Below are 14,565 nucleotides of genomic sequence, written 5' to 3'. Positions count from 1 at the left end.
TTAGTGTCTGCTAATGGTAATAATTGCATGCTTTTGTGAAAGAGCATTATCTTAAACAAGGATACACAATTCATAAACCATTTTTGGTATACCATGTGGAGAAAGTTAAACACTAAGTTAAGTTTTACTTCAACCTATCATCTACAAACAAAGGGCCAAGTGAGGTTGTCAATAAAAGCTTCAAGAATTTATTGAGATTCTTCAATAGAAAGAAGCAAAATAATGGGTTTTAATTGGTACAAGATGAATTTGCTTACAACTTAATCAATATGAGTACATAATGGTCCTTTTCAAATTATCTATGGTTAAAACTTGGGAAGGGTACAAATGAGTTAAGACATATTATAGATTTTGAAAGATGAAGTGTTACTATAGCAAAGAATTTTGCTGAATATACACAAGTTACATAATGATGTAGGAAGAACTCCAAATGATATAGTGAAATACAAATAAATGTTGTTACTAATAACAACAGAGACCAATAATTTTAGTGTGGAGATCTCGTATTAAGTCATTTGTGAAAGGAATGATTTACTCAAAGAACTTACAAGAAGTTAAAACAAAAATAGATTGGACCATGCAAATTACATCCAACATATATAAGATTGAACTTTCTGAAGGAATGAATATTTCACTATTGTTGATTTGTACCATTACTGTAGGAATAGTCAAGCAAAGTAGAAGATACAATTTTTGAATTAATACCAATAGAAAAATGGATACAATGTTTGCAAGAAAGAGATATAAAATTGTGGCACTGATAGACTCCTAAGTGATCAAGAAGATAAAGGGGATGAATGCAAAAAATGATTAGTGAAATGGAAAAATTAAAGCAACATTAATAAGAGCATCCATGCTTGATAAGCATAAAATCATAATCTTGAATTTCATAAATGTTCATGAGTTTCAAGCTCATTTCCCCTGTTTTCTTCTACTTGACATGTCTAATGTAGCAGCATCTAGATACATGGACAATCTTGTGTCTCCGAAAATATTAGTGGTCAATTTAAAAAAAATGTTTTGGTTATCTACCTAAGTTTGTTGTTTGTTCTTCATGTTATACTACTTGTTTTTAGTATGATATGAGAAGGGGATGTGCCCTAGGGGAAGAGCACCAGTAGTTGAACATGTATCAATTGTTGTGAGGATTGTTGATACCTTTTGTTCCAAAAATTGAACAAATAAAATCTATTGTTTGATACATAAAATATCAATTTTTGTTAGTAAATGTACCAATAGTTGTAAGGAAATGAACTAATATTGTAAAAAGTACCCAATCAGGTGATGCCATATCAAATGCACAACTATTGGGGTTTCTTTTGCATGCCTATTGCTCTCACTTTTTTGGGGGCTGTTTTGGACACCTTGGCAAAAAGCTTGCTGATGTAGCATCATATTTGATGATGTGGCCCTGAAACCTTTGTTATAAGCAAGGGACTTGCCAAGTAAGTTGCTGTAAAAAAATTGAAGTGATTTGAAATTTCCACGTAAGATTTTGAGAAGTGCAAAGCTAGGGTGCACAACTACTGAATCATTTCCCCTACTATGTTTCAAAATTATTTTTAGCAGTATCTTAGAGATGTAATCTCAACTACCCCGTGCCAAATCGTCCGTATGCATATTAATGTTTTCTAGCTTCTTCTGGCAACCCTGTATCATTCGTGTACTTAATTTGCAGGAAAGTCTCTTAACATTAAAGACAACACTCAAGGTAGATCTTTCTCAAGATTTGAATGGTTTTCATCTTAATTGCTCCTACCTGTATATTGTACCATCTGCAGTCTCGCACACTTTATGGATAATCTGAAAAACATTATTTTATGTTCACTCTGTCTCCTTCGTAATCTGTAATTGGTCTAGGTATATAATGTTTGAATCTGTATTTTGTATGCACTCTCTCTTAGTAGAGCAGAGTCCAGCTCGGCAGAGCTGAAAATAGTAGTTTGTAATGACTTAAGAGTTTGAATCTGTAATTATTTGAATGTATGAAGCTGCTAAGTTTAGTAATGGTTTCTAAGTGTATGAGCCAATCTCAGATGATCATGTAATGTTTTTTGTTTTTTAATATTAACTTTGTGTTTTATCTTTTCGCTCTCCCTCTTCCTTCCTACAAATGGTATTAGAACCAAGGGTTTATCAGTTAGTAGAAGTTACAGTGGGTGAGGAGTGGTGAGCACCATCCTGTAAGCGAGTGAGAATAAGAGCAGGGAGATTAAGGCACAATTGAAGTAAGTCACTGCCATGAGAAAGAGAATGCTATCAAAGAAGATCAAGGCATAGAAGTTGGAGGGAAGGCTTGAGAAAATAGTTTTAATGTCATAGTTTGTGATTTAAGGAGAGTTCGCGGTTTCAGAAGACCCAAAGAAATAAAATCTATGAGTTTGTATGAAGTAGTTTAGTGATCAATGTGCAAGAAAAGCTACGAAGTGTCAAGAAAGCTGGCAGAGTCCATTGTGATTAGAGAAGAAAAGGTATTGACATAAGGAAGAAGATGGCAGAAATGAGAAAACAGAGCTATTCAAATGCTAGAGCCCCAAGTTGGCTAATTCTAAAAAAAATCGCCAAAGCTATGGGCAAAAAAACTGTAGCAGTAGTTAGTCAACAAGAAAGCAAGCCAAACATTCATAGAGGGGAGACAATGAAAGTTGTTAATGCCACTGTTGAAGCCAGAAGTAGATTATTGCACAGTGGAAGTTATCCCAACCATAGATGAAGTCAAAGGGTCATTGCAGAGTTGTAGCACACAAATTTGTCAAGATACCAAATGAGATGCCAAAGGAGATTGCAAGTTTTAAGGATGTCAACTACTAGCCATATCATATCAAAGAAAATCACAAGCTTGAAGGAAGTGTCTGACGTCAGGAACGAGATCTCACAAGATTCAATTCACCCCACTGCAAAAGGAGATGTTATTTTGATGACGCTAGTTGAATCTTAAAAGGTGATTGCAAGAGGGTGCAAACCACACCAAGAATCATCACCTAGCCAAAGGATTTGAAAGTGGGGCATTGTTAAAGTGCCCGTAAAAGTAGTTTGAAGTTTTTCAGAATCATGGACCAAGGAGGAGGAAATAGCCAAAGTACAGCCATAGCTATTGGACGAAAGGTTGTTGCTTGCAACTCTAGAGTGCTTGAAGTTGAAAAATAAAGTTTATTTATGGGTGAAAGGTTGTAATGTCAAACAATAGGTGTTATTGTATGTTTTTGTTTTGTCTTTATAGTACTTTTGGAAGTCGGTTTTGTAGTGCATAGAAATTCTGAGAATATTGTATGTATAAGTGTCTAGGTTGAGAGAGAGTGAATGATTGTATGGAAGAGTATTTTAAATATATGCAAAATAATGTAAGAGAGAAGAGTAATAAAAGAGATCAGAGGAGGATATCAGTTGTCAAAAGTCATAAAAAGATTAGTGAAATTGTCAATAGATAATGAAGAAATATTGTTGAATGCAACAGCATTTTGTAATTTATGTAAGTAATGTCTAAGGCCAGCAGAACCCTCCGGGATCCCAGCACCAACAGTATGACTCTATGGAAGGTGTTGAAAAAACAAGTGTTGAATTTCCTAGTTTTGATATCAGTATTTGAAGATTTTTGATGCTTCTTTTAGATGTTGTTTCATCAGGGAATGAAGTCAGCATAAAGTCAAGAAGAAATTAGAATTGTAATTGAGTTAAATGTAATCTCAACTATCTTGTGCCAAATCCTCCGAATGCATGTTAATGTTTTCCAGCTGCTTTTGTCAACTCTATATCATTTGTATACTTCGATTTGGAGGAAAACTCTCAACATTAAAGACAGCACTGACAGCACTCAAGGCAGATCTTGCTCAAGATTTGAATGGTTTTCATCTTAATTCCTCCTGCCTGTACATTGTACCATCTGCAGTCTTGCACACTTTATGGATAGTCTAGAAAACATTATTTTATGTTCACTCTGTCTCCTTAATCTGTAATTGGTCTCTATAATGTTTGAATCTGTATTTTATATGCACTCTCTCTTAGTAAAGCATAGTCCAGCTCAACAGAGCTGAAAATGGTAGTCTGTAATGATTTAAGAGTTTGAATCTGTAATGATCTGAAAATATGAAGCTGCGAAGTCTAGTAGTGGTTTCTAAATGTATGAGCCAAGCTCAGATGATCATGTAATTTTTTTTATTTTTTTATGGGTTGTTTTATCTAAAGCTCCCCCTCTTCATTCCTACATAAGAATCATTATCGTGTTGCATTCTTGGCCACTTATTCTACCTTTTGAGTTCAAAATTGAGAGAGTTTCAACGCGCGACTTGATAGTCAGAGGCAAAAGGAAGCCCCCACGAAATAGTTATGACTTGTTTTATTATTCATCATGCCGCCATTGGTGGTAATTCATTGTTTCTGGATGAGTCGTGATTCAATCATTTAAATTGACCTGTTTTTAATGTCAATTTTCAATGACGAGATCGAATCTTTAGGTTGCGTAACGGCACTGAATTCAAGGTATAATAATATTTATCGAAGTCAAACTTCACCAAATCTATCTTACTAAACTCAATTTCCAATGATTTATTTTGAAGGTAAGTTTGGATTTAGATGATTAATAACCAGGTTAACACCGGCCCTGTTAAGAAGTCAAGACTGGAGGAATTTCGTGGGTATAAAAATATGGTTTGCTTAGGAATGCCCAACACAAAATTTGTGCGATGGATTCCTCTGCTGTCAAGGATGTAGCTGCATCATGGCGTGTTTTGTTTCTCTTTCTTTTTATCTTCTTCTCGACTAAGTCAATGGGAACACAGTCAGGTATTTTAATTCCATTTCTATTCAGATTGTTGGCAGTAGAACAAGCGGAAAAAATAACATTGTAGTGTGGATTTGATAATGAGAGTTGTTGTTTGAAGTTTTGGATCAAATTTTATGATTTATGATTTTAGTTTTTTTTTCCTTAAATTCTGTTTTCCAATCTATTTTTTAGATTCTGTTTTCTGATTATAGATCATATGTAAATAACACTAACAGAATCAATTTGAAAAACAATGCACCTTAAAATCATAAGCTGTGAAAATTATTTGTCTGCATTAACATAGTATCTGTACATCTACAGTGGGGAACAGAACCCCAAATAATTAACCAGCAAAACGTATTGGCTGTTTAAGCCTTTCTATCAAATAATTGGCTGGTTGATTAAAATTAGCGCTTGTCTTTAATACATTTGCTTGAATAATGTTTAGCTTCATGTTTTCATTGCAGGTGTTGATAAAAGAGCTTCACCAACGGGGATATTGCCTAATGCAGGTGATTTTGCAACAAGATTAGCTGGAAGAATTGTGGGCCATTCGGCAGATGTGTTGCCATTTGAGGGTGGAAAGAGTGTTGTGAAAGTGAGAAAACTTAGAAGAGGCCCTCTGGTCCCACCTTCTCCTAAACCTCTCCTAAACCTAATGGGCCTGTGTCTTATTTTCGCCCAAATCCCCCTCCACCATCACAATAAGAAGGTCAAGGATGACATGGCATTATCAAGTATAAATCAAGGACAGCACTCATGCTTCTAGCAGCAGAAAGAAAGAAAGTTGAAGGTCAGGCGTGTATGATATTTTATTAAAAAGGCGAGATAATAAGATCTGAAGAGTTCTATGACCTGTTATATTTAATGATGCAAATGTGTACTACGCCGGAAAACCTTTGATTACATTTTACTCCTGAGATAAAATAAGATCATATTATTTATTTTCATTTGAATTAATGTTAAAATATCTAAAATATCTATTAATACGAAGATCGAAGATTAACTCAAAATGGGCCTTTTACCTGACCAATATGAGAAGGGGTTTCTCTTAGATTGCGGAGAGACTTGACTGGTTCTTGCTTTTTGATAATTGGGTTGATTCGGATATTGATTTCTTTTCTATGGTGTTGCCCAATCCGGGGTCGGATCATTTTCCAATTTCATTGACTATTCTGGAAGACAAGGCCCCACAGAAGTCTTCTTTAAAATTTGAACCCCTGTGGTTTAGGGACCCTTCCTTTTTGCCTCTTCTACGAAAATGGTGGTGTTCTGCCCCCTTCTATCCCAGTTCTCGCATGTTTTAGATTGCTAAAAAATTGTGGTTTCTCAAGCAAAATATCAGAGTTTGGAGTGCTTCACATTTTAAGATTATCTTCTTTGAAAAGGCAAGAATCCAGGGTTTACTTGAAGGTTTGAATAATCAGGTGCTTCAATGTGGTATGTTTCCTTCAGTATTTGATGAGCTTAAGGTGCTGAAATCACAACTTGCAGAAGTTCTTGCTAGGGAAGAGGTCTATTGGCGACAGAAATCTAGAGAACTTTGGCTCTTTGATGGGGATAGGAACACAAAAAAATTTCATAATTCTATTAAGATAAAAAGGCAACTAATAGGATTTCATGTATTTATAAATCTAATGGGGATCTTCTGACAGAGGTGGAAGAGATATCTTCAGAAGCTATGGGTTTCTTTAAATCATTGTTATCTTCAGAAAAAGAGGTTTTTGAGGATGACTTTATTTCACATGTTCCTCCTTTAGTTTCTGAGATGGATAACAAGATGCTTATGTCTTCGTTTTCAATTGAGGAAGTCAAGGTTGTTGTTTTTGCTATGGATCCGGATAACGCTCTCGGGCCAGATGGTTTTACTCCACTATTTTTTCAGAAATGTTGGGAGTTTGTTGGTAAGGATGTTTTATTGGCCCTGGAAGAAGCAAGAAGGAATAGAACAATTCTCAAAGTGTTAAATAATACTATGATTGCCATTATTCCTAAAATGGAGGTTCCTACGACTTTTGCAAATTTTCGTCCTATCTCCCTTTGTAACACTCTAAACAAAATTTTTAGAAAAGTAATTTCCATGAAATTGGCCAGAATTTTACCTATCTCCCTTTGTAACACTCTATACAAATTTTTTAGAAAAGTAATTTCCATGAAATTGGCCAGAATTTTACCTAGAAATTTCACCAGAACAAGGAGGTTTTGTCCTCGGGAAGGAAACTGTTGAGGGAGCAATTGTGGCCCATGAGGTCTTGTACTCGATTTCCTCCCAAGTGATTCCAACTATGGTACTTAAGCTAGATATGATGAAAGTGTATGACAGAGTAGAATGGGGTGCTTTACAAAGGGTTTTAATCAAGCTAGGTTTTTCTAGTGCATGGGTGAAATGGATTCCTGCGTGTGTTTCCTCTGCACGATTCTCTGTCTTAATTAATGGTTCCCCTTGTGGTTTCTTCTCTTCATCCAGGGTTTTAAGACAAGGGGACCCCTTATCTCCTTTTCTTTTCATCTTGCTGGCTGAAGCTTTTAGTTGGGCTATAAGGGTTGCTGTTTCAAATGGGTCTTGGAGAGGGGTTACGATTCCCAATGTGCCTCATCCTATTTCTCATTGTCTTTTTGCAGACAACACTTTTCTTTTTGGTCATGCTTCGTTGGCAGAAGCTAAGGTAATTAAGAACGTTATTGGTAATTATTCAACCTTCTCTGGTCAGAAAGTAAATGGGGCTAAGTCTAAAATTTTCTTTTTGAATACCCCCCCTTTGGTTCAACAAAGGTTACAGGTTTTTTGGGGCTTTCAAGTGGGGGCCCTTCCTTGTAGTTATCTCGGGGTACCATTTTTTGTGGGTCAGGTAAAATCGGGTTTTCGGGACAAAGTTGTATCTACAGTATCTAAAAGAATTATGTCTTGGAACCATAAATGGTTGACTTTGGCAGGGAAAATCTTTCTCGCTAAATCAATATTAAATGTTGTTCCTATATATCTTATGTCAAGCCTAAAAACTCCTAGGGAAGCAATTGTTGATCTCCAGTCCACCCTTAGAACTTTTCTCTGGGATGGTAACAAGGATGGGAAAAGGAAGATTCCTCTCTTGGCATGGGAGAGTGTGTGTCAACCTATAGAACTTGGTGGGGTAGGGATTCAGAGTCTTGAGCATCAAAATTTAGCCCTAGGGGCTAAGTTGGTTTGGAAGCTATATGACAAGTCAAATTCTCTATGGGCCAAAATTATGTTTGCAAAATATTTGAACAATGGGCCTAGGGAAAATATTTTTACTATTTCTAATTTGCCTTCGGGTTCCTCTATTTGGAAATTTCTTTGTAAATGTATAGGGGTCATTTTGCCTCACCTTGCTTGGGTGGTTCATAATGGCCAGAAAGTGAGATTCTAGGAGGAGATGTGGAATGGTTATACCCCTATGAATGATATAAGGGATTGGTCACCTCTGAGACTTCTCCTTGTTTCTCTCTGGGGTGTGCATGTAGCTGGTTATTTTGAAATTGTGTCAAATGGGCCCCTCAAGACTGCTAAATGGAAATCTATTGATTTTTTGAATATTGACCAAGCTATTAAAAAGGATTATGATCTTGCTCTAAAAGATAGGGTGGTAATTTTCTCAGATCTGGAAGATGAGCTAATTTGGACAAAGAATTCCTCTGGGCAGTATACAACTAAGGAGGGGTATAATTCACTTAGGCCTATTATCTCTGCCCCCTCTTGGCCATATAAACTATTTTGGCATGTTGCTTTTCTTCCAAAAGCTGGGACTTTTGCTTGGCTAGCTGTTCAGGATAGGGTTCTCATAGGGTTAAGACTAGATAGATTGGGGAAAATAAGATATAATATGTGAAAACTCTTAAGAAAAAAAAATAGCCTCCAAACCATACCTAATATATTTATCAATAACAAAATTACTATGATACAATATCAGAGTATCGATGTTCTATTAGTAGAAAGAGAGGATCTTTAAGATGGAAGATCATTTTTCACCTCAAACCTATAAACAATTCAACAACATCACATCCATACATCCATATATGACATGCAATGCCATAATCAAAACTAATAAGGGATCAACACTCTTCAAACATGCAAGAAGAAGAAGAAACCTCTACTATACTCCTATTTTCAATTCAAAAATGAACCAACCTGAACCAACCTCTAAAATCTATATGAACCAACCTGAACCAACCTCTATTTTTACTTTAATTTTTATCTGTTACAATAAAGTATATTTAATCAATACCATAGATTGACTTTAATAGATATGCCTCACTTTATGAAAAGAGAAATATACATACTACTTATTATTTATTAATTGATTTATACGTCTTATAAAAAATATATCTTATATTATATTCAACCATTCTTTAGTAGATATGATTAAAAGCTACTTAAATATTTATTTACAATATTTTTATGATAATTTTGTGTTTTAATTTCTTACAAACTTCCCAACCACTCCCATATACATTTTCGTATAAATTTGAATTTCACGTAGCTATCATAGTTTGAAATGTAAATGACATGTCTGCAATCAATGTAAACTCTAGATTCCAATCATAATGTTTGGTGTCCAAAGTTTGAGCAATTGTAAATAGTCTATAGGCCAATTGTAAATAGTCTATAGGCCCCTTTACTAAAGAAATACACATCTTTTTCGAAAAGGTTGAACCTTTTGCATCATGTGTCATGTCTCTATGGAAAATAACATCCTTTTGCACCCCATTTAGAACTTCAGGTGTCTCCAACTGTATTAATGCACTAACCTCTTATATGGATACCATTAAGGAAAGTTGAAAGCCAACACAAAGGAGACGATTAATGTAACTAGAGATATTGTGTCAGTGTGTTCCCCTCTTCAATCCAAATCAAATCTAGCGGGTTTGATCTATCTCAACTCCCAATTCATGTATGCTATTACATGTGAAAATATTATGTTTTTTTTATCGATAAAAGACATAGCCAGATTAATATATTGATTCAAATGAAAGTTTACAACATTAAACCCCATATTTCCAAAAAAGCTCAGAGGGCTTAAAGATTGAAAATATGAAACTATGTCCCTGAATATGCACAGAAAAGGAATACCAACTCCAAAGAACCCAAAAAAAATTTGGGCTCGAAGTGGATATAGAGTTTTACTTACAAACACTTATCCTTAACAAACCTCGTAAAGCATTGAAAATTTTTAAAAGTTTGAAGCTACGTAAATGAAAGCATAGCAGAATTTTTATGAAAGCTTTTTATTTTAGTAGAGAATTTTAAAAAAACCAACTAAGGGCTCTGAGACGACCTCAAAAAGGAAAAAACCCCAACTAAACACCTATCTGATTAAGATTCCTCTTCTGGCATTGATGGAGGCTTTGGAGCTCGACCTCTGTTAGAACCTCTACGTGGAGGACGACCCCTTCCACGGGTAGAAGCGCAACCAGAACCTCTGCTACCACATCACCTGCTCTGAATTGCTTGGGGGTCCTCTGCTTCAATTTTTGGAGGCAAGACACCATTAAGTTTGGCGAATTCTAAAAATTCTTCCCTACCCAAATCTTCTAGATTTTCCCCCAGAAAACACCATTTTAGGAATCTGAGGCCCATGCCTACAAAGGTTCTGTGCTTTTGAAGGTCCTTGCCAGTAAGGTCAAACAGAAATGGGTAAAATTTGATCAGCTCACTCGGGACATTGAAGAGAATTATCTCACTCAATTGAGGAGCCCCAGAATCATGTCGCACCTTGTTAAGAACCTCTTGCAGTTCGAGCAAGATGTCATTAGGAAGTTATAGTCTTTTGGTGAGGGTCCAGACTACTTGTAACTTGTCAAGCTTTAGATCCATGAGGGAGGTGACAAACCGAGATGAGATGTTGGTGTTGTCTCAAGGGTATTCTTCCCTACTAATATGCCCACTGCCAAGAATGAGTTTAGCAGCCAATATGACCATTGGCTCAGGGAATAGGAGGAGCCTCTTCAACCTTAGGTCTGTGATTTTCCAAAAGGAGACTTGATGGTTGGAGGTCGATAGAGAGATGGGAGTATCCACACCAAAACATGAGATTGGTCTAGGGTAGACACTCATAATGAATCCAAATAGCTCATCACCAAACATAGCTTCGATAATGTGTAGCAGCTTGATCTTCTATGTATGTGATTGCAGAGATAAAGTAGTTGATAATCTTGCAGAGGAAACTGAATAAAAGCTAGAAGGCACTTTCTTCAACATTCATTAATGAGAAATGCCTTGCAATGAATTCACCTGCAAAGGTGGCAAAGGATATCTATCTAAAATCATGCCAAATCTCGTGGTTAAAAGAGTTAATCTCTATCCAACGGACAACGCATGCCTCGTACTTAGAATGATGGCGGACCGCAGACTATCTTGTCGAGAAGAGAGTGGGAGAATTTGATAATAGAAAGGCCAAGATTAGGTGACATTAGAGATGGCGTGTCATATTCAATTCTTAAAGTTGGCGGAAAAGTTCGAATTCAAAGAAGTAGTCATTTCACCAAACTTTGATGTAAGAGTTAATGCTTGAGGAGTACAAACAAGAAACCACTGTTGGGCAAGATAGATTAACTCTCTGAAGGTTGACCTCGGGAACTTCAACCCTGCTCTCACCAGAACAATGGAAGGCCATTTGCTACAAATTTAAAAATAAAGTATGCCTCTGATAGTATCTTTAGCGAATGATGGAAATACTCTATAGGTTAGCCCTGGCGATTGCCATCCTGCTCCCACCAATGAAAAGAAATGCCTTTTGCTGCAGATTTTGAGAGAGCATCCGCCTCTATATTTGCTTCTCTATAGATATGTTTAACCTCGTATTGCTCCAATATAGCGAAATTGTCGATTATGCTATTCAAACTTGCCTGTAGACGCTAGTTTGGGGTTTTCTTCAATTTAATTGCATTGATTGTGTTGGTCCCTACCGGTGACTGAGAGGGGGAGGGGTGAATCAATCACCTACTAGTTTTACAGAATTAAAACCCTTTTACTCAAGTCTGCATTAACTTAACATTTATCAACACAAACAGTTATTACAGGAGAACGTGCATGCATGAAACGACACACAATAACGCCCATAATTATCTCGTGGAAGCCCAAATGGGAGAAAACCATGGTGTGAGTTGATGCTCACAAAATTTATACTCTTCTGGAGCACACCCTGTAAGGAGCCATCCCTATTAGGAGATTTACAGAGACGCTATTAAGTGCCACCCAGTTAAGGGATTTGAATCTAGGCCTTTTAAAGCCTTTACCCTGTTAAAGGTAGCTTGATTAAAGGACTTAAATCATCAATCAAGATGACACCTGATTAAGGGATTTAAACAATGTGACCTATTAGAATCCACCTGGTTAAGGAATTTTGAGTTTCAATAGTTAGAAAGAAACAGGAAGTTGATCCGTTGGAATAGCTACTGATAGCTTGATCAGATCACAATGAATCTCATACTCTATCTGCACCGGTTGTGTCTTCTCTACACTACACCGGTTCTCTGCTCATACCCTCGGCTCTGCACTTTGTTGGTCTACTTCACACACTCTGCTCTGCTAAATCACTTAGCACTTCCCCACTCTTTACTCTGCATGTTGGATCGCCTCTCACGGGATTTACACTTTACAAAAAAAATTCGATCAAAAATGTTTTGCATGAACTCAAAACACTTTATACTCCTTCTGTCGTCACCTTCAGGTGTTTCCTTAATCAATGCAATTACGAATCTCGGTAGATTTCAAATTCAAATCTTCTTGCTCTTTCTTTGCACGCCCTGCAACAATTCCACCAACTATTCATCCAAATCTGCCACCACATCCCCCCAAAATAGCAACTTCTGGGTTGAGTTTAGTCTTTTAAATGCAAACCAAAAATTCCGCAAAAAATCATGGCTTAACTGCATGATGAATGAGGTTGACTTCACTAACCCTTAGTTTGGCGTTATCACAAACTAACCAACTCACCTTTTTCCATCACAACTTTGTAACCGATCACCGCTCCTAGATTTACGGTGACCACCTATCTTCCTGATGCTTCATCGGCATACCACTATGCTCTTCACTACTGGTTCATTCTTTGCTACCGGTTTGCAGTACTTCCATAAAGCTTCTTTTCCTTTTTGCCAATGAGGTTTTGATTTGCATAGGAGCTCAAGCCTTCTTGCCTCAGTCACCTTCTGTGACTACATCATCATCAAAATAGCCAACTTGAAGATCTGACCTTAACACCGATCTTCTTGAATGATAGACTAGTTGGTTTATTCTATCTTCCCTTGAACCGATTGAACCTTGATCATCTATCTTTGATACTTCTTCCATGTTGTTTGCAAGCCATCACCTTTGCTACTGAGATACACCACTTCACCGATTAGTGTTAGTCATCAATGACAAATCTCAGCTATTATACCAGTTCACTGGATTAACCGGTTTTGTCAATATCAATAACACCAACAGATTGATATCTCTAAATCTCCCTCTACTATGATGTTTCTTATCCCATTATTAAGGTAATCCAGTAGGCCTAAAAGAAAATCTTTGAGTTATGTTGTATTATTGGTGTCCGGTGGCAATGGCTTGGCCATTTTTCCAATAATTGACCCTGATCTCTAACCACATATCCTATACCTGAAGGACTTGGGTTACCTTTGGAGGCTCCATCAAAGTTTAGTTTGAACCAACCCTTGTTAGGAGGGGACCATATAGCTTCCTTTTGAGCATTAGGTTTTTGCCCAAATGAAGGAGGAATATTGATTCCTTGCCAATTATTTCTTATACTATCATCCCAAGAAGAAAAGATTTTGGAAGAATCTGTTGAGAAAGCTGGTTTGTAATTTACTATCTCAACAATTGAGGTTTCAATTGAGGTTAAAACTAATTCAAATCTCCTTGCTTTATTGTCAAAAATTCTTTGATTCATTTCTTTCCAAATTTCCCAAACAAGGCAGGAAGGACAAATTTCCAAAATCAGGCTTAAAGTGCTTTCCTTAGAAGGAAGAGGCTAGCATTGAAAAAGAGAGACTATATCATTAGGAAGGGTTGATATCCACCCCAATTTTGCACAAAGTCACCGCCAACATTTTGAAGCAAAAGGGCAACTCAAGAGAAGGTGATCAACTATCTCTGCATGGGCTTTGCACAAGATGCATCTCAAGGGCCCTTCATAGCCCATTTTAGTAAATCTTTATGCAGTAAGAATCCTCTTTTTGAAGGCCAACCATGCAAATATTCTTGCTTTTGGGATGATCTTACTTCTCCAAATGAGCCTAATTAAAATATCTTGTTCTTCTTGATTCCCATAGTTAACTAGAACCCTGTAGCCATCTTTAGCATTATATTGACTTGTTTTCGAGCAAGCCCATATAAGAGTATCTTTCCCTCTTCTAGGATTAATATTTCTTACTCTTATAATGTCTAGAAGATGATTGATTTCAGCAATTGGAATAGGCAATCCTTCCATAGGCTTCCAACTCCATCCTTGCATGCTAGAGGTCCTTTCCAAAACCATATAATCGCTAACTCGGGATCCCCAGTGTTGTTGAAGCCAGTGCTTAGTTGTTGGAATGTTAAGAGAGATTTCAATGCTCGGGTATCCTCCCCATGAGTCTTCCCAAAAGAGGCTAGAGGAACCATCATGTATGTCCTTGCCAAGTATGTATTGTTGAGGTAAACTACCATAAGAAAGTTCAACATCTTGACAAAATCTACAAAAATCCCTCCTATCTATTATGAATCGTAAATCCCTTCTATGCAACCACATCTATGAATAGTATAAGTTAATCTTACTCCTTTGGTATGAAGGTGGAACATTTGTTGGAAA

General features: G+C 36.6%; 1 protein-coding gene across 1 annotated transcript; it reads left to right on the top strand.

Moving 5' to 3' along the window:
• Positions 1–4,625: 4,625 nt before the first annotated feature.
• LOC131041181 (uncharacterized) lies at positions 4,626–5,709 on the top strand. Its single transcript, XM_057974178.2, has 2 exons — positions 4,626–4,779; positions 5,227–5,709. The coding sequence occupies exons 1-2, from the start codon at positions 4,680–4,682 to the stop codon at positions 5,526–5,528; spliced, it is 402 nt and encodes a 133-aa protein (XP_057830161.2). The 5' UTR covers positions 4,626–4,679; the 3' UTR covers positions 5,529–5,709.
• Positions 5,710–14,565: the final 8,856 nt, after the last annotated feature.

This window comes from Cryptomeria japonica, chromosome 3, assembly GCF_030272615.1.
Source record: "Cryptomeria japonica chromosome 3, Sugi_1.0, whole genome shotgun sequence".
NCBI classification, from domain to species: domain Eukaryota; kingdom Viridiplantae; phylum Streptophyta; class Pinopsida; order Cupressales; family Cupressaceae; genus Cryptomeria; species Cryptomeria japonica.
The sequence above is the reverse complement of the archived record's forward strand: the minus strand, read 5'-3'. Positions and strand labels throughout refer to the sequence as shown.

Coding starts and splice junctions, on each gene's coding strand:
- LOC131041181 (XM_057974178.2), top strand. CDS start 4,680: ATGGATTCCTCTGCTGTCAAGGATGTAGCTGCATCATGGCGTGTTTTG. Junction 4,780..5,226: donor GTCAATGGGAACACAGTCAG/GTATTTTAATTC, acceptor TTTTCATTGCAG/GTGTTGATAAAAGAGCTTCA.